The sequence below is a fragment of the Heteronotia binoei genome, chromosome 4, assembly GCF_032191835.1.
Source record: "Heteronotia binoei isolate CCM8104 ecotype False Entrance Well chromosome 4, APGP_CSIRO_Hbin_v1, whole genome shotgun sequence".
NCBI lineage: Eukaryota > Metazoa > Chordata > Lepidosauria > Squamata > Gekkonidae > Heteronotia > Heteronotia binoei.
The window spans coordinates 52,402,515-52,423,043 of NC_083226.1; the positions used below are offsets into that span (position 1 = coordinate 52,402,515).

The window sequence follows — 20,529 nt, forward strand, 5'->3', positions numbered from 1 at the left end:
CTGCGTCACATAAGAACATAAGAGAAGCCCTGTTGGATCAGGCCAGTGGCCCATCCAGTCCAACACTCTGCATCACATAACAACATAAGGAGGGAGGGAGGGAAGGAAGGAAGGAAGGAAGGGGGGAGGGAGGGAAGGAAGAAAGGAAGGGAGGAGGGAGGGAAGGAAGGAAGGCAAGGGAGGGAGGGAAGGAAGGAAGAAAGGAAGGGAGGGAGGAGGGAGGGAAGGAAGGAAGGAAGGGAAGGGAGTGAGGGAAGGAAGGAAGAAAGGAAGAAAGGGAGGAGGGAGGGAGGGAAGGAAGGAAGGGAAGGGAGTGAGGGAAGGAAGGAAGGAAGAAAGGAAGGAAGGGAGGGAGGGAGGAGGGAGGGAAGAAAGGAAGGCCGCCCCCGCCCCCCCCGCTTTCGGCCCCCTTACCTTATTCCAGGGCGGCGGATCCAGGGGCGGCGGCGGCGGGGAGTCCTCCAGCGGCGGCCTCGCGGCGAGGGAGGGAGGGAGCTGCCGGGGCTGGCCTCTGGAGGCCTCCAGGGACCAGCGCCGGGCCTCTCCGCTACCGGCGCTGGCCTCTGGAGGCCTCCAGGGACCAGCGCCGGCTGCTCCGCGGCTTCCCCGCGGCCTCCGCTGGTCCCTGGAGGCCCTCCGGAGACTCTGGAGGGCCTCCAGGGACCAGCGGAGGCCGCGGGGAAGCCTTCGCTGGCCGGCGCTGGTCCCGGAAGGCCTTCCAGAGGCTCTGGAAGGCCTTCCGGGACCAGCGGCGGGTGCCCCGCGGCATCCCCGCGGCCTCCGCTGGTCCCTGGAGGCCCTCCAGAGACTCTGGAGGGCCTCCAGGGACCAGCGGAGGCCGCGGGGAAGCCTTCGCTGGCCGGCGCTGGTCCGGGAAGGCCTTCCAGAGCCTCTGGAAGGCCTTCCGGGACCAGCGCCGGGTGCCCCGCGGCTTCCCCGCGGCCTCCGCTGGTCCCTGGAGGCCCTCCAGAGACTCTGGAGGGCCTCCAGGGACCAGCGGAGGCCGCGGGGAAGCCTTCGCTGGCCGGCGCTGGTCCCGGAAGGCCTTCCAGAGGCTCTGGAAGGCCTTCCGGGACCAGCGCCGGGTGCCCCGCGGCTTCCCCGCGGCCTCCGCTGGTCCCTGGAGGCCCTACAGAGACTCTGGAGGGCCTCCAGGGACCAGCGGAGGCCGCGGGGAAGCCTTCGCTGGCCGGCGCTGGTCCCGGAAGGCCTTCCAGAGGCTCTGGAAGGCCTTCCGGGACCAGCGCCGGGTGCCCCGCGGCTTCCCCGCGGCCTCCGCTGGTCCCTGGAGGCCCTCCAGAGACTCTGGAGGGCCTCCAGGGACCAGCGGAGGCCGCGGGGAAGCCTTCGCTGGCCGGCGCTGGTCCCCGAAGGCCTTCCAGAGCCTCTGGAAGGCCTTCCGGGACCAGCGCCGGGTGCCCCGCGGCTTCCCCGCGGCCTCCGCTGGTCCCTGGAGGCCCTCCAGAGTCTCTGGAGGGCCTCCAGGGACCAGCGGAGGCCGCGGGGAAGCCTTCGCTGGCCGGCGCTGGTCCCCGAAGGCCTTCCAGAGGCTCTGGAAGGCCTTCCGGGACCAGCGCCGGGTGCCCCGCGGCCTCTCCGCGGCCTCCGCTGGTCGCTGGAGGCCCTCCAGAGTCTCTGGAGGGCTTCCAGCGACCAGCGGAGGCCACGGAGAGGCCTCCACCACTGCTGCCGGGCCCCGCGCGCGGGCGGGGAAGGCGGGGAGTGAGGGTGGGAGCGTCCCTGCGCGTGCGCAGGGGCCCTGCGCAGGCGCAGGGACGCTCCCTCCCTCACTCCCCGCCTTCCCCGCCCGCGGCCCACCGGCTCCGGGGCTGCCTAAACCGGGACCTTTAATGGTCCCGGTATAGGCAGCCCGGGATCCGGGATTGGGTGGCCAGATCCGGGAATGTCCCGGGAGACCGGGACGGTCTGGCCACCCTAGTCTGTTATCAGTACTATAGTTAAGTCTTGTAAGCAGAACTTGATGACAGAAATACCTTCACAACAGCAATATAAGCAATTGCAAAGGATCTAACGTCCTTTTGTTCAACTGAACAGAAAATGTTGTAATGGGCAACATTTTAGGACCTTTTAAAAACTTCCTAATGAAAGGGTTTAGTGAGCCTGCAATTGCTGTTCCTGTAATGCTTGTGGCAGCCTTTGAAAAAAGATTCTAAAAGTTGGCTGTGAAATATGAAGGCAAACTGTTGCTGCTGCCTTTCCTGTGATAAACATAATTATGTGACCAGTTGAAGCTGCTACAGGCAAGATAAAGTCTCTTTCATGACGGCTGAGTTAGTCCCTCTATAAAAAGCAGGCAATGTATGACTTGCTAATGTTTTTGAAAAGTTCAAACGTGTACATTCTTAGAGGAAGGCCTTAGTAGCATTACATACACTGCTCATTCAACTGCTTTTAAGTGACTGTGCGTATATGTGTGTCCCTTCCTTCCTTCCTAAACAAATACAGATTGTTTTTAACAGCAGTATAACGTGCAGTAGTGTAAGCCGAAATGCCCTCAAAACTGAGGTTGGGGAATTATCAGGTGGGCACCTGGCTAAATAGGATCTTTTACCAATGTATACAAGAATACATGTCCAGAAAAGTAATGCTTAAATATTTGGGACGCTAATTAAGTAAACCAGTAAAATTTATTTAGAAAATTATAGGCTTCCATACAAGATAAAAATACTCATAAAATCACATACACAGTCGTAGGAAAAATAGATAGAGAGATAGGGGAACACAAGGGTAGACAAACAGACTGATATTTACCTATCGTAGTCTTCCAGGAAGACTCCAATGGCGACTGAAAAGGGAAGGGGGATATGGGACCCTCAACTGGCCAAGAATCGGGGATGTATCTAGACAGTGGAACTGGGGTACTGCTGGATTCACACCTGAGTGGAGTTGGGTCAGAGGTTAAATAAACTACCTTTGATCCTCAGGAGATGGGAGGTACGGGGAGGAGCAAGGGGAGGCTCTGCAGTGACCATAAGGGCTGGACTTCTGCAATAGCCAATAGCAAATTAATTGGTGGCACCTAATTGGGTGCCTGTGACTGACCAATGAATATGCTGGATCCATGGATATCTGGTGAGACTTTCAGACTGAAAGATGTCCAGGGGAGGCTCCAAAGTGACCATTGAGGAAAAGAATGGGAAAGATGACTGAGTAGAGGGATGCTTAAGACTAACAAAAGGGTGACAATAGATATTCAAATTATTGCCTAGGTAACAACTGGTTTGGACAAAGGAACTTGGCGTTAGCTGAAGATGTTCTTCCTCTTCTTTAGTCTTATCTTGGTGCCAGTCTTTGTCTTCCGTTTCGCCTGACAAAGAAAGTGATGGTTGGATAATTGTCTTTGCCCAGGGTGGGGGTGATTGCTGCTTGTGAAAGGGGACACCTGGTGAGTACGTGAGTCCTTCGCATAGCTGGAATGGAGTTTGGTCTGGCGGGAAGATAGCTGCAAGTGGTGTTAGCCTTCCATGGTGGATTCCATGATCAGCGCTGCAAACCGTCTGCCTGGATGGCTCCTGGCGGCGCAACTTCCTTCGCTCCATGGCCGAGATGGGCGTCATACAGAATGATGGGAACCCATCTATCCTCTTGGAAAGCACCCTTCTATCGGTGTTGAGTGCTTTCTAGTAGCGTTGGATCCATTGGTACTTGTCCAAGTCCCTTTGTCCCTGGTTAGGTATGCTCACACGCTCTGGCCAGACGTGTGTGAGTTACTTCTCCAGGGGTGCTGGCAACCATGCTGGTGACTACGATGTTCTGTTAAAGGGGCATTTTCTTACAGTAGTCCTGAAGTTATTACATAACAGTAAGATGCATGCTCCAATCTTTATCAATTGTCATTTTCAGATTGTTCATTAACACTTTTATGAATCTCAGAGGCAAACAAACAACTGATATTCTCCCTAAAGAACTGTTGTTGCACCTTGCAGGATGAATTATGATAATTCCAATAGTTGATATATGGTAACTATGTTTTGTACATAAAGTGAACATACTTTACATAACTATCTTTATATATTTATAACTTGTGAGCCTGTTTGTAATGTATACCAGACCTTATGCCATCATTGTCTAATTGACAGAATTTTTTTTTCTGTTTCCAGATCTGAGCTAGTATCATTCTGGTGGCTGTAATTAAATGTTTTTTTCATGCATTTTTTTTCAATCCAAGAGGGATCTCACCCTAATAGATCAAAGGTATAAGCCAATATATCCACTATCTTTTTGTGTATTAAATTCAAGAACTTGTTTTCCTATACATGAGTCCACCATAGGTGAAAAAAATACTTTTGTCTTTGTTGCATTTCCAACATAAATCTGATACTCTCTTGAAATTTTAGATACTCTGACTGGAGTAAGATGGCATCTATAATACATTTTTAAACTGTTTCCTTTAATTCCCGTATTTAGAAAAAAAAATTGTAATGTCCTTAAAGGCTTTCCCCTAATTTTCTAATGGGACCAACACTCCTAAACCTATTTCCTATTTCCTTTTATAGTCCTGTGTTATTCTGTCATTTGTTTGTAGGCAGGGGAAAATGATACAGTGTTTAAAATAGTGTTATTTGTTTTATTTGTGTCTTGCTCATGCCTTTATGTTGGCTGATCTTGGATTGTAATAAATGAAATGAATGAGAGTAGGCAGGAATATGCCTTAGTCAATCCTTTATCTTACCCTTGACTAGTAAACATCTTTCCCACCTTATTTAGAGTTATAAATACATTAGCAGTTTGTTGTATATATTGGGTACCATATGTCAGCTGAAAATACTGAAACAATAGGATTCTGTCTGGGGCAGGCTTTCATGTTATTTCCTCAAATGTCAACAAAATGCCTCTGTGTTGGATATCAGTGATCTCCAATCCTGCCTTAGACCACAGGTCAAAGATCCCAGCTTATTAAATTTAAAAAATGCTAACAAACAGGTCCACAATTTCAATGGGGAATAAGTAAACCTAAATTTGCTTGATGCATTTATTCCAGTTTTTAATTAATGCAACACTAATAGTTTCTGGAAAGATAGGAATCTTTTGTTTTTGTTTTTTAGTTTGCCATATCCACAGAATCAAGGGGGTAAAAATTCTCTCAATTTCCAATGTTGAGTGTTTTGCATTTGCTTTGGAAAGGGGATCTGCTCTAGGCAGGACTAATTAATGTGAGGCCTAATGTCAGCACAGAGAAAGGTCTTAGTGAATGTAATCAGACAGGACATTGAGATCCAAAAAACCAAGAGAACAATCCATGTGAAACCTTTTATTAGGACCAACCCAATGTCACAGAACCATGTGCAAGTTTTTGAGATTCACAGAACCCATCATCAGGCCAGATGTTACAAAAAATAGAAGACAAGAAAAAAAAAATTCTGAGGACATTATGACCTTAAGGTGTTCTCATTGTTCCAGGGTCTGATGGAATTTCTGGCAAGTGAGCAGAATCAGGTTTCAGGTGGCTGCTGGCCAGAGACCATTTCTGCAGTAGTAAAATTCCCTACATTTACATTTTTTAAACTGCACATTATGTGAAATTTTCCACAGTAGATTTTACCTCACCAGGAGCAAATCTGAAGTTTTCTCCTTCTTACCCTGCATTTTCAGAACTCACTAAAACTGGGGATTCCATAAATGCGGGGTAAGACAGAAAAAGCTTCAGGTTTTTGCCTGGTTAGGAAAAATCTACTTTGGAAAATTTCATATAATATGCAGTTTTTAAAATGTCAATGTGGGGAATTTCACTACTGTGGAAATGGTAAAGAGTCTGACTTTCTGAGCTGTGGCTTGCATGAGTTTCTGTGTTTGGGAAATAACTAGGTGATGCTGTCAGAGCATGCTGATGAAGAGCTAAGCAAAGCAACTATCATAAGAAGCCCCTGCTTCTACAATATCCCTTGTGCTTATCTTTGTAAGGTACAAAAAACAGCTGGAGGCTCCAGCTGCTCCTTCTCTTCACATGTTCTCCCCTTCACATGTTCTCCCCTCACATGATGCATTCATGCTCATTGACACATGCATACAAACTGATGCAGAATCAGTGTAAACATGGTTCAGAGGCAGGACTTCATTTCTTGTGGTGGTGTAACCATGAAACACCCATGCAAATCTGAGTGTTAAATAGGGTTGCCAAGCTGGCAAATGAGTGAAAATGGGTAGTTGAAGATTTTAATAGCATGGAAGTAAATAACATTATGTGTTGTTTGCTGCAGATCAATCTGATATTAAAGACAGAGGCCCAGTTTAAAAACTGGCATCCTTATATGTCCACTCAGTGCAACAGTCATGGAGATCCTTTTTGAGAACTGTGCTGCCCATGAGGCTCTAAGTTCCTTATTTTTTCTTAAACCAGAACTTTGTAGTTCCGGTCTTATTCAAAATTATTTTCCTTATTGTTTGGACTTTTGGTGCTTTTCTCCCTCCATTTTCCTTCCTTCATCATGGGGCTGTTCAGGGCTTTTTTTGTAGAAAAAAACCAGCAGGAGCTCATTTGCATATTAGGCCATTACCCCTTGACATCACCATTGTTTCATACTATGGTTGCCAATCCCCAGGTGGGGGCAGGAGATCCCCCGGTTTGGAGGCCCTCCCCCCGTTTCAGGGTCGTCAGAAAGCGGGGGGAGGGGAGGGAAATGTCTGCTTGGAACTCTGTTATTCCCTATGGAGATTTATTCCCATAGAAAATAATGAAGAATTGATCCGCGGGTATCTGGGGCTCTGGGGGGACTGTTTTTTGAGGTAGATGCACCAAATTTTTAGTACAGCATCTAGTCCCTCCCCCCAAAATATTCCCCAAGTTTCAAAACGATTGGACAAGGGGGTCCAATTCTATGAGCCCCAAAAGAAGGTGCCCTTATCCTTCATTACTTCCTATGGAAGGTGTGCTGTCCCTTTAAATGTGATGGCCAGAACTCCCTTTGGAGTTCAATTATGTTTGTCACAGCCTTGATCTTGGCTCCACCCCAATGTCTCCTGGCTCCACCCCCAAAGGCTCCTGGCTCCACCCCCAAAGTCCCCAGATATTTCTTAAATTGGACTTGGCAGCCCTATTTCACACAGGTTTTTTTGTAGAAAAAGGCCAGCAGGAACCATTTGCATATTAGGCCACACCCTCTGACATCACCATTGTTTCGTACATTTACATATTAGACCACATCCCCTGATGGCAAGCCAGCCAGAACTGCATTCCTGTGTGTTCCTGCTCAAAAAAAGCCCTGGGACTGTTTGCTTAGATTGTAAACTTGTGGAGTATTCTTCTGAATGCTGATTTATATATATATATATATATATATTATATTCTGCATAGTTCTCTAGACAACTCTGGAAACTTTTTTTTAAAAAGGAGCTTTTGATTGCATTGAGTCCCAGATTTTTCTTTACCTGATTTATGTGCCTAAAAAAGCTCTCCACCATCAAAACACCCTTTCCAGGCCCCTGATCATTTCTGGAGCAGAGAGATTTGGAAGCTGCAGAGGACTGTTGGGGGATTGCTTAACAAATACTACAATAACTGGCCTGCTTCCTTGGCTGAGCTTTAGTGAGTAAGAGACTGCTCTTAAAAACTCTTAAATTACATCACTGCAAGTAAATCCTGCTCTGCACTGCTTGCTAGAACTTCCCCTTTTTATGATATATCATTGTCAAATCATATTTTGATGCTTTTTAGATTGCTTTGTGCCAAACAGACTGTTAGCAACCTGCTCTCTCATGGCACACATATCCTTGTGAACAGATTTGTTTATCCTGTGATCCAGTCAGCCAATTGCAGCTCTTTTGTAAATATGAAGACCCACCCCTCATGAACACATGTCCTCCCTTTCCATGTTGGAGGAAAGTGTTATCAAGTTACATCCAATTTATGATGACCCTGAAGGATTTTCAAGGCGGGATGAACAGAGGTGGTTTGCTACTGACATCCTCCAGCAACCCTGGACTTCCATGTTGGTCTCTGTCTAAGTAATACTTGGGCTGACCCTGCTTAGCTTCTGAGATCTGATGAGATTAGGCTAGCCTAGATCATCTGGGTCTCTCTCTGTACCTTACAATAAATTACTATATTATGCTTTAGTTGTATTACATTTATTTCCTTGTCATTCTTCTGTCATGAAAATCAGGATGACATAATAGAGTTCCCATAGGAGCTCCTGACATAAAATCCTCTATTGGTGCACATTTAAGTGTTAATCTGCATTGCATACTGCTGTCACTTCTATCTTGCTTTGCATTTTCTTAAGTCGTTTACACTCATTTTCTTGAATTGGCACCAAAAGCAGTTTCACCCCAGAGTTGCTCCTCACTTTACAAGAGTACTTTTGAACAGGAGTTTTCTACAGGCAGATTCAATGCTCATAAAATCAGAATCAACCCTGAGTGTAGAAACTCAATGGGAACTCTATTACACCATCCTGAATTTCATGACTATTATCTTCAGCAAGGACATACCATAAGAAGAGCTCTGCTGGATCAAAGCAGTGGTTCATTAACTTAGTATCTTGTTTTATACATAGCCAACCAACTGTAGGGTTGCCAAGTCCAATTCAAGAAATATCTGGGGACTTTGGGGGTGGAGCCAGGAGACTTTGGGGGTGGGGCCAAGATCAAGGCTGTGACAAGCATAATTGAACTCCAAAGGGAGTTCTGGCCATCACATTTAAAGGTACAGCACACCTTTTCAATGCCTTCCTTCCATAGGAAATAATGGATAGGGGCACCTTCTTTTGAGGGTCACAGAATTGGACCCCCTGGTCCAATCTTTTTGAAACTTGGTGGGTATTTTAAGGAGAGGCACTAGATGCTATAATGAAAATTTGGTGCCTCCACCCCAAAAAACAGGCCCCCCCAGAGCCCCATATACCCGTGGATCAATTCTCCATGATTTTCTATGAAATAAATCTCCATAGGGAATAACAGAGTTCCCAGCAGACATTTCCCTCCCCTCCCCCGCTTTCTGATGACCCTGAAGCGGGGGGAGGGCCTCCAAACTGGGGGATCCCCTGCCCCCACTTGGGGGTTGGCAACCTTAACCAACTGGAAGGCCAACAAACGGCACAGAGGCTCAAACCATCTCCAAATACAGCTTTCCAGCACTGATATTCAGAAGGAGATGATGCTGAATCATGCATCTTCTTTAACATGTAAAGGTGATCAATGGCTTAGATCCCCCAGTTTTCCATGGGCAGAAGGATTTCCACTCAGCACAACTTTCTGCTGCCCTGTTCCCATTTCTGACTGAAAGGTCCCCAAATCTTATTGTGGATACATTTTGGGGTGCCTCATGAGGCAGGAATCAAGAAATCCTTTGGGCTGCAAAAATACATATGTGGATCTAAGCCAGGGTCCCCAGTTTGGTTCCCATGGACCCCACAATGCACACCAACATCTTTTCAGTTGCCCATGAAGTGTTTTCAGAAAGTGGATGGGGTCAGGTGAGTCTTTTTCTCCTCAAGGCTTCCAGTTGGTCTTTGGAGATTTGATTGGCTGTGCAGATTATTAAAAACAGGGCTTTGGCAACAGCTACCATCACAGCAAAATAGGGTTGCTGAGTCTGATTTATTTGTTCGTATGTTTATTATTACTTTAATTTTCTATCCTGCTCTCTCCAGAAACGGACTCAGGCCACCTAACAATTAAAACACACTGTAAGGTTACAATTTAAAAACAGTAGAATTAACAATTAAAACATATTTTGATGTAAAATACGTGTTTGCGATGCTGGGGATGGGATAGGGTGGAGTGGACATTCCAGGAGCTGGAAGCATTGCCCCTGGCGTGTTGACATCACAGGAAGTGGCATTGTGCACCACGCCTATGTCACCTGAAAGTGACTTGGGCATGTTACAGGGATGACACTCTGGTTTTTGGGCAAAACTCAATTGTAAAATCACTCTCAAACCATAGAGTTTTGCCCCAAAACCAGAGTGTCATTCCTGGTGTGCCCACATCACTTCTGGGTAATGTGGGTATGTCGTGTGGCATTGCTGTTAGTGGGTGGAATTTCCTCTCACTGGCCAGGTGGCCAGCGGTGGGTAAGAGCTCATAAAACTGTGGGATCCACCACTCCTAACTAGGGAATGGCAAGTCTACAGCACAGGGATCTTCATTGTGTAACTGAAGGTAAACTGAGGCAGCCATTGTGTGGCAGTAGGCTTCCCAACCCTCCCGCCCTGGCGGGGGACCCCCAAATTTTCAGCCTCCTCCCCCGCTCTTAAAAAATCTGGGGGTGGGGGGAGAGAGAACATACCTGTAGGCATCATGTTGTTTTACAGCCTGGGATCCGTTTTTAAAATGTGTCTCTTTAAGGCTGCACAGGAAACAGGAACGGTCCCTCCCTTTCTTTTCCTGTGCAGCCTTGCTTTCGTTTTCACAGCGAGCAAATTCTGCTGGAAGAAGACCAAGTATGGTAAATATTTGTGTGTGTGTAAGAGAGAGAGGGAGGAGGCAGGGAGGGGGGATTCCCTGGTATAGAGGCCCTCCCCCCCTTTAGAAAGCGTGGGGGGGAAATTTCTACTAGGCACTCTATTATTCCCTATGGAGAACGATTCCCATAGAGAATAATAGGGAATTGATCCATGGGTATTGGGGGCTCTGGGGGGGCTATTTTTTGAGGTAGAGGCACCAGATTTTTAGTATAGTAGCTAGTGCCTCTCCCCAAAATACCCCCCAAGTTTCAAAAATATTTGACCAGAGGGTCCAATTCTATGAGCCCCAAAAATGGTGCCCCTATCCTTAATTATTTCCTTTGGAAGAAAGGCATTTAAAAAGGCGTGCTGTCCCTTTAAATGTGATGGCCAGAACTCCCTTGGAGTTCAATTATGCTTGTCACATCCTTGTTCCTGGCTCCACCCCCAAAGTCTCCTGGCTCCGCCCCCAAAGTCCCCAGATTTTTCTTTCATTGGACTTGGCAACCCTATGTGGCAGCTATTTTCTGGCTGCATTCACCATACTGTTTCAGAATTCTAAAGATTTGGGGATTCCTGATCTGAGATAATATTTCAGAACATAAATACGTGTTTTAAGGAAGCTTTAGATCTTGAAACAGGTATTGTACCACTAAACTTTAGACCTAAGATGGTTATCCACATAAAATTAAAGCCTTTTTATTTTTTGGTTTTCCTTTTCTTTTTGGTTACCAAAATAACATTTTCTTATTTTTGTTTTCTTTGATTACAGGATATGCATTCTAAAACACCATACTTACCATTCAAAACTGCATTTCAATGATTTAAGCATTAAGTCAGAATTGTAAATAGGAAATGAAACAAGGCTTGGGCAAGGCCCAACTGCTAACCCACAACAAATTAAAATGCTATGTGAAGTTTGTCTTAAAGAGAAAAGAGGCATTGGTTTGACTGCATATAAAACTTTAGTGTGGGATCAAAGCATTGCGGCTTGCTCACTATTTTATAATTAAAGATGCCCCAAAGCTTTCAAAGGATATTTATTTCAGTCGTTAGCTGAGAGAGGATTCATGGGAAAAAGTCTCCTTATTCTGTTCATTGGCTAAAACCACAAAGATACTTGAATGCTTTGTCCTTTTACAACCTGGGTTTTAATACAGGAAGTATGATTTCCTCATCATGGTACTTGTAATTTCTCTGACAGATTGTTCATCACTTGAATATCCAGTGATGAGTTGCATGTCTGAAAGTATGCCAGGACAGATAAAAGGCCACAAATTCATTTTGCATAGAACTCAGTGTCATCGCAGACATAACACTTTTTGATGTAGAACCAGTTCAAACACACACACCAATTTGCACTCACCTTATGCCTCTCTCATGTTCCTCTTCTCAGTGGGGCTTTCTTCCAGTTTCACACTATCTGCCCTGGGGCTGCAAATAACGTCAGTGCAGTCCCCGGAGCCCCGGCTGGATGTGCTCCCATCTAGGAAGCCCTAATAGCAGCCGGGCAGCGGCATTCTGCACTAGCTGCAACTTCCGGGTTCGGCACAGGGGCAGCCCCATGTAGAGGGCATTACAGTAGTCCAACCTCGAGGTGACCATTGCGTGGATCACCGTTGCCAGATCGTCATGCTCCAGGAAAGGGGCCAATTGCCTCACCCGCCTAAGATGAAAGAATGCGGACTTGGCAGTGGCTGCTATTTGAGCCTCCATTGTCAAGGAAGGCTCCAATAGTATCCCCAAGCTCCTGACCTTGTGCGCCGTTGTCAGTGGCGCACCGTCAAAGGCTGGTAAGGGGATTTCCCTTCCCGGGCCACAACGACCCAGGCAAAGGACCTCTGTCTTGGCTGGGTTTAGCTTCAATCCACTCAGTCTGAGCCATTTAGCCATGGCTTGCAACGCCAGGTCCAAGTTTTCTGGGACACAGGCAAGCCGTCCGTCCATAAGTAGATAGAGCTGGGTGTCATCAGCATACTGATGGCAACCCAACCCATACCTTCGGGCAATCTGGGCAAGGGGGGCATATAGATGTTGAACAACATCGGGGAGAGCACCGCCCCCTGAGGCACCCCGCAATCGAGCGTGTGTCTCTGGGACAGTTCACCCCCAGTCGCCACCCTTTGTCCCCGACCTTCAAGGAAAGAGGAAAGCCATTGCAAGGCCAGCCCCTGAATCCCCGCGATGGCAAATCAGCAACCGATGGTCGACCGTATCGAATGCTGCTGATAGGTCTAACAACATCAGTACCGCCGAGCCACCTCAATCCAGATGGTACTGAAGATCATCCACCAGGGCAACCAGCACTGTCTCCACCTCATGAAGGAGCCCTAATAGCACTGTGTATCCCTCCATCCCCTTCCATGCCACATAATTGATTCATGGGGAGATACTCAGTGGCATGAGAGTATGTTGTAAATTGCACTACAAGTTATGCATTAGAGAGGGAATACTAGGCTTCCTTTATAACATGTATGCCTATGGGGTTTTATGCTGTTGTATGCTGCTAACTTAAATTATTGGTACTTTTAATTTTACGCTTTTATTTTCTGAGCCACTTTGAGCACACCTCTGAAGAGGCAGCATATCAATGTTTAAAATAAATAAATGTAGCTTCACTCCTTTCTTCAGAAATCTGAAGAACACGTTAAGACTACAGAGACTCAAAATAATCCATATATTTCAGATCTCCAGGAATTGCCCAACTCAGAGCTGGCAAACATAAAGGGTGAAGAGGGCTGATCTGGCCTCAAGCTCTGTTGAGGAGGGGTATGGGTCATGGTCAGTGATAAAATATCTCTGGTACTTGGCATTACATTTTATGGCACATATGGGCTACCAACAAAGTGACATCTATGTCAAATCCAGCCCTTATAATAAATGAGTTCAACACCTCTACAATTAAGCGATAGTTCCAGTTGTAGCTGTACTGCTTTTGGAAAACAGCTGAAGTTATTACTGCTGATGCTGTTGCCCAGATATGCTGTTTGGTGTTTTTTGTGGGCTAGTAATTTTGTGGGTTTATATGCAAAATAAGTCATGATGGACTTTGGGTTCCCTTCTACTATATGGTTCCAGAAGAACAGTAATTGCTAAATTATAGGGTGATATCCATTAGCAGATTACTGCAGCATTGCAGATGTATTAAATTAGTTAAACTGGTGTGGAATTGTTTTCTTTGGCCCCGGAAGCTAGGACCAGAACCAATGGGTTGAAATTAAATCAAAAGAGTTTTTTGCTCAATATTAGGAAGAACTTCCTGACTGTTAGAGCAATTTCAGTGGAACAGGCTTCCTTGGGAGATGGTGGGCTCTCCTTCCTTGGATGTTTTTAAACAGAGGCTAGATGGCCATCTGACGGCGATGAAGATCCTGTGAATTTGGGGTAGGTATTTGTGGGCTTCCTGCATTGTGCAGGGGGTTGGACTAGATGACCATGGAGGTTCCTTCCAACTCTATGATTGGAAGGAACCAGGAGTGTTTAGGACAACATGCCAAACATATTCTCATGAAACACAAGAACATGAAATTCAATCATTTCCAAGAAATTCTTGGAAACCAAGATGAAGTGTGAATAAATAACTGTCCCTCTCATTACTGCCTTTCAGGGTCAGCTGTATCATTAGGCAGAATGAAGTAACTTTCCTCAGAGGAAATATTAACAGACAGAAAATTTTCATTTATATAGGTTATTGTATCTTTGCTGCTGTGAGTGTGTGTGGATGGAGGGTGCCTGCAAGCTTTTCTGTGCCAAAATGTTGTGAACTGTTCCTGTTTCCTGCTGGTTGTACATCAGCGCAAATTCTTCTGGCGCCCATGTAGCAGCAAGTTCGCTCCCAGAGCGCTTTCAACCCGCCCCGGATTGTGCTATCCATGCGGCAAACAGAAACTGGGGTTTAGAGGACCATCCAGTTCAGGCCTCTGATTGGCTTAGATGATCTGAAATAGGACTATGAGAATGTTGTTTATGATTATGATATGCTTCAACTTTCTTGTCATTCCTTTCCCCCCACGCAGATTTTGCCAGACGTGCTTATTATTCTTAACGCTGGGATTCACGGATGAATTGATTTTCCTGAAGGTACTCTGAAAGGCTACTTTGTCCAAATTTCATTATGAAGGAAACATCTTTAATAGAACACATCTAGTTTGCTGTAGTCTGATGCACTTGATTATATGGTAAGGCTTCTCTGGAAAGACAAAGACAGCACCTCCTTTGTAAGGATTTTTCGTCATGGCAAACACCATGAAGATTTTGGAGAACAGCTGGCTCCATTTGCTCTTTGCACTTAATCTGAGAAGCATCTGCTCCTCCTTTGTCAATGTCAACCATGGGGTGAAAGTGATGAAGGGTCAGTCTGTCTTCCTATTACAAGAAGACTTGCAGTTTTCCATTCCCAGAGAGAAGGATGCCTGCAAAATAGAAGTTGTGATGAACGAGCCAATAACCCAGAGAGTTGGGAAGCTAACCCCACAGGTATGCGGAATGAGAATTTCATTACATAGTAATACTGTGGATCTTTGTATGTATATGAGAGAGAGGAGTGAGGATTTATGGGTGGGAGGAACCATTTGAAAAGATAGGGTGACAGTTACCAAGCACAGCATTAGCTTCCTTTGTGAATGATGCTTGATAGTTCATGTTAAAAACTGCTCATGAATCCCATCCTCCAAATTATAACAGTTTAAACTACAGTTAAAGTACAGTTACACCTACACACTCAAGACAAGGCTGACTGACCTCTCTTTTTTTCAGTCTTACTGAATGGCTGAAAGAAATTGCACTTTGCCCTCAAACTCTTCCAATCTGTGGGAGGTTTTTTTGGTTAAGAGCTACCATGAAATATACCAGCTGCTTGTTTGTATAAGCAGTGTCTCTAGGGCAATGTTCAGCAATACAGATGACTCCACTATATGCAAGGGTTTCTTTTAATTATTTCCAGTCTGTAATACTGGTGTGACTGAAATGCAAACCTACTACATGCTGTGTTATTTGTTCAGCTCCCAAGAACTGACAACAGATGGTAAACATACAAAAGAGGGTTTTGTTTTGTTTCCACTATGTAGCAACAATACAACATATTCTCCATATTGTCTTTCCTCTCCTGGTTTGTATAGTAAACTTTCCCATCTGCATTTATTTGAGGGAAACCGATAAAAAAAACAAAGCTTGATCAATCTGGATACTAGAACTATGCAGCTACCACTGAAAACAACAGCCCTGTGTTATGTCCTCCTTTTATTCATCACAGTGTAACAAGTTTACCAGTAAACAGAACTTCCACTATTTTTCTTCTCTAAATACCAGGCATATCAGAACCTGATTCCAATGAGCTTTGAGCTCTCCCTCCCAACACCACTGTCCCAATCTCAAATGGCCCCAGGGTGTCACTGGGCGTTTTCGCACTGACCTTCAAGTGGTGCGACCACCCTCCTCACGCCGGCGGATCTGCAGGGATTTCGCACCAGAAGCGCCGGCGCACCCAAAAGAGCCGGCGACTTCCGTCGCGAAACCAGCTCAAACGGAAACCGCCAAGAAGCAGGAAAACGTTTGAGCTGGTTTCGCGACGGAAGTCGCCGGCTCTTTTGGGTGCGCCGGCGCTTCTGGTGCGAAATCCCTGCAGATCTGCTGGCGTGAGGAGGGTGGTCGCACCACTTGAAGGTCAGTGTGAAAACGCCCACTGTTGCTCCTGTTGGAGCAAACATAGAGGTACTCACACAACATTCACAATCTGAAATAGAGCCATGAGCACCTGATTTTGTAGAAGAAAGGGACTTCTGGAAGCTCAGTTTATGAGACTTGGAGTCTTATTTGTCTGGGCCCTTAATACAGGAACACTAATTTTTTAAAATGTGGATGTCAATCATAGATGTGACCCAATCAAAGTCATGCATTTCTCCTCTATTAAAAATAGTAATGGAATAACTTAACAGAAACTAGACATCCAATTCTATTATGTCTTTGACTGAGTACCCAAATGCTGCTGTTTCTGTTTTCAACGGGCCAAATGGATGGAAGAGAACAAACTGAAATTAAATACAAGTGAGACAGAGGTAATGCTGGCAAGTTGAGCTGGTGTTTGGGGCAGAACTGATTCCCATTTTAAGATGGAGTGCAATTATCTGACCAAGTTAACAGCATGAGGGTGCTTTCAGACCCTTTTCTCCTCAAATCAATACCAGGCAGGGGCACTAGAAGTACCTGTGTAAACACTACAACTGGTTAGCATATTATAATCCCTTCTAGACTTTGGTAGAAGAACCCCGTGGCGCAAACTGGTAAAGCTGCAGTACTGCAGTTGGAGCCCTCTGCTCACGACCTGAGTTCAATCCCAGCGAAAGCTGGTTCAGGTAGCCAGCTCAAGGTTGACTCAGCCGTCCATCCTTCTGAGGTTGGTAAAATGAGTACCCAGCTTGCTGGGGGGGGGGGGAGTGTAGATGACTGGGGAAGGCAATGGCAAACCACCCCGTAAAAAGTCTGATGTGAAAACGTTGTGAAAGCAACGTCACCCCAGAGTCGGAAACAACTGGTGCTTGCACGGGGGACCTTTCCTTTTCCAGACTCTGGTAATCTGGCTACATAGAACTACATCACAAAAAAATGGATTACTGAATGTGAGGCTGCTGTTGAAGACAATTTGGAAGTTCATGGAAAGTGTGGCTGCCCCTTTTCTTAGAGGCTGTCTTTGTGATCCTGCTACATCTGTACTAGTTAGCTTTGGGGTTCTAGTCAAAGTGATGGTCTTTTAAACCTTTGCATAATCTGAGACCCTTATACTTGAATTACCACCCCTAGTGGTATGAATTATGGACTATATTAGCCCCATAAACTGGCATATATAAATAAATAAAACTTTACACAAGCCAGTTCTGCAAGCAGAATATTTCCATAGGCAGAAGGATTTCCACCCTTAGAACATTACTTTCTCATCTCCCCTTTCTGCTGCCGCCCCGAATACTCCCTGCCCACCTTTGAGCTTCAGAGGGAAAGGGAGTTGAGAAAACCATACTTTGTAGGTGTATGTTCTTCCTCCCACAGAAATTTTCTGCTGGATTCAAGTACATAAACTCAGGATCCTAAACAATATTTCATGGACACCCCACTCACACCTTGAGTACTGGGAAGTTCTTCTACTACTTGTCATTTCAGTGAGAGAATGCTGAAATCTTACTGTGTTTCTGTAAAAATCTTTTTAGTCACATACTGACAATCAGGGCTTTGCCCCTCATCAACTTTTAATTTTTTGAGAATTTTGTTTCCTGGGAAAGATTCTGGAACTCCATTCTGCCGCATTCCCCCAGAAAAAAAACCCTGCTGACAATGCATAGGAACAGAGGCCAGTACACAGTAGGTAGTCCTAGAACATCAGGGCTTTTAAAAGCTGCTTTTATTGTTGGTTGCATCACAGCACACCCTTTTCATTTTTTTGTGCATTCTTGTATCAATATCATAGCTCTGTGTGTTTGTGTGTTTAAGGCAACAATAGATTGTTATATTGTATACTAGGAATAAGGCCTGTTGTGAGAATAAATACAACGGGTTCTAGAAAGAGGCTCTGGATGAATGCCCTGGACTTGGGCACTCAGTGTCAATTTGCTGTGGTGTGATGATCATGCAGCTGGTGAAGCTCAGCATTCCTTTCATCTGCAGTGCATTGTTGCTGCCTTTTCCTGTTGTATTTGGCCTTGTAGCTTTTAGCATCAGTGTGTGCTTGTGGTGTGATCTGTCTTTTTCAGCCTGGCCTGGTTGTGTTATGGTATACCATAGAGTATGCACTTCAAGGCAGCCATTTTCTGTAGAGGAAATGATCTGACTTCAGCTTTCCATCTTCTCTCCTCTCCCTGCAGCCTTTACCTAGGAAAAGTACAGTCTTTCTCCACAGTGGGGGCCAAAGCAGGATGGAAGCGACCTCAGCAGGGTATAATGACACAGAGTCTGCCATTTTCTCCATGGGAACTGATCTCTGCCCTCTGGAGATCAGTTGTAATTCTGAGTGATCTCCAGCCCTCACCTAGAGATTGGCAACAGTGGTTCCTCAGGAAGAAATGACTGGTTTGGAGGGTGGAGTTATGTCATTGTATCTGTCTAAGGTCCCACCCCTCCTCAAAGCCCACCCTCTCCAGGCTCCACCCTTCAGGAATTTCCTGACCTGGAGTTGGCAACCCTATCTCCTTCCCTGCCAACCATCAGCCTACATTTATCTGCCCCTCTCACTTCAGCTTTCCTTCTCCTTCCTGCAGCCTCTACCTAGGAAAAGGACAGTCTTTCTCCACCATGAGGGAAACCAAAGCAGCTTACATCATTCTCCTCTCCCTCTTTTGATCTGCACAACAATCCTGTGAGGTTAGTTAGGCTGAAGGTCTGTGTTAATGGTCCAAAATCACCCAGTCAGCTCTCACAGCAAGAACCTGGGTTCTGGCAGACCTGCTCTGACTTGCTAACTGCTAAACCACACTGGCAGTCATAGGGGAGGCTGCTGCTGAATGGTAGCAAGCAGCTATTAAGTCATGCCAGTCAGGTGGCATCAAGTCACCCAGAGGGTGCTGCCAGGCCTATGGTAGTCAACCTACAAGTGGAACCTGAAGATCTCCTGGTATCACAACTGAACTCCAGACAACAGATCTCTGGAAAAAATAATGGCTTTAGAGAGTGAGTTCTATGCCATTCCTGTCAGCTGAGGCCTCTCCCCTCCCCAAACTATGGCTTCCTTAGGCTCAACCACAAAATCTCCAGGAATTTCCCACCAACCTGTAGCTGGCAACACCAGTCTGGACTGATCCGAATGAGTTCTCCCTCATAGGCTAAAATAGGCCTGGAAAGGGCCTCCTTCTCCCTCCTTTTACTGATAGAACCAAGATTGGAGTACGATTGTCTGGCAGCCCTAACCAGCTACCAGTATATATGTGTGTGCATACTGTGTGTTTATGTATTACATACAATATTTGGGATATTTGAGTAGCAAAGGGAACAATCCTAAGCAGACTCACACTTTTCTAAGCCTATTAACATCAATGGAAGTAGGAGTGTGTACCTTGTTTAGGCCTACATTGCAAGAGAATGAGAAGTTTGCTTCTTTGAAATCTCATCTCAGCCACAGACTCACTAGATGGTCTTAACCACATTACATTTTTTTGTCAGTTGACAATCCCAAACCTCTGTCAGTCCTGTGTGGAGGACAGGAAAACAGAACACCTGTGCATAGTAGTGGGGTGACATATAATTTAACCCCAAATTGGAAAGGATTTGAATCAGGCAACAAGAGCTTTTAGTGTAACTTGATAAAACAACTCTTGATCAAAGATAATCAGAACCTGCCCTTGTGCTGCTAAAGGATTCCCCCCCCCCCCTTTTAACCACTGCAAAGGCTATGTTAAACAGAGGCTTGTCCTGTGATCTAGTCTGCTGTCATTAAAGTGAGTAATGTGCTAGGAATGTGTGACAATTTAATTACAAATTGTAATTGAAAAGTAGTTGAAGTGGAAATAAAAGCAAAGCCAGACAGTGATTAGGAAAAGATTTAGCTCTCCTTTGTTTTACTTGTTAAATTTGTAGACAATTATGACTGCCTCTTCATATGAAAGCAAAACATATTAGGAAGCATAAAACAGATGTTTCTTTTTAACAAAGCAGACTGTGACTGTTTTATAATCATTTTCTGTCTATGGCTACAGTCCTGCTGAAGAAAAAAACCTCTTTCATTGTTTATCTCCCTCGTTATCAATTAAAAGGAACTAATGATGGAAATATAGAGTTTCTGAATATTATGAGCATTATTTTCTGATGGATATCATTGTCTATACCAAGATACAGTTATCTTTCTGCCATGGGAGTAAATGATTTCTCAAGCCTAAGAGCAATTTCAAATGTGATTTAAATTGCCTTTGAGCCTCTTAACATCCAAACTAATTTAAACACATGAGGTTTAATTTGGCTTTGTTTTAAACAAAATCATAAGAGATACAGATTCAGTTTAGGATTGCCAGCTCTTGCTTGTAAAATTCCTGGAGATTTGGAGGAAGTATTTGAGGAGGGAATTCAACAATCAAAAGTTCCGATATTCTCCTGGGGAACTGTCAACTAGAGGTCAATTGTAAATCCACGTGAACTTCAACCCCACCTGGAGGCT

The 20,529-nt window shown here is 45.4% G+C and overlaps 1 protein-coding gene across 3 annotated transcripts in view; it reads left to right on the forward strand.

Moving 5' to 3' along the window:
* The window catches only part of FREM1 (FRAS1 related extracellular matrix 1), a 116,116-nt gene that overhangs the window by 7,368 nt on the left and 88,219 nt on the right, over positions 1–20,529 (forward strand). For all 3 annotated transcript variants that reach the window (XM_060237269.1, XM_060237268.1, XM_060237270.1), the window contains exon 2: positions 14,420–14,879. In XM_060237269.1, the coding sequence (XP_060093252.1) occupies positions 14,637–14,879 (243 nt within the window). In that variant the 5' untranslated portion in view covers positions 14,420–14,636. The remainder of the gene's footprint in view (positions 1–14,419; positions 14,880–20,529) is intronic.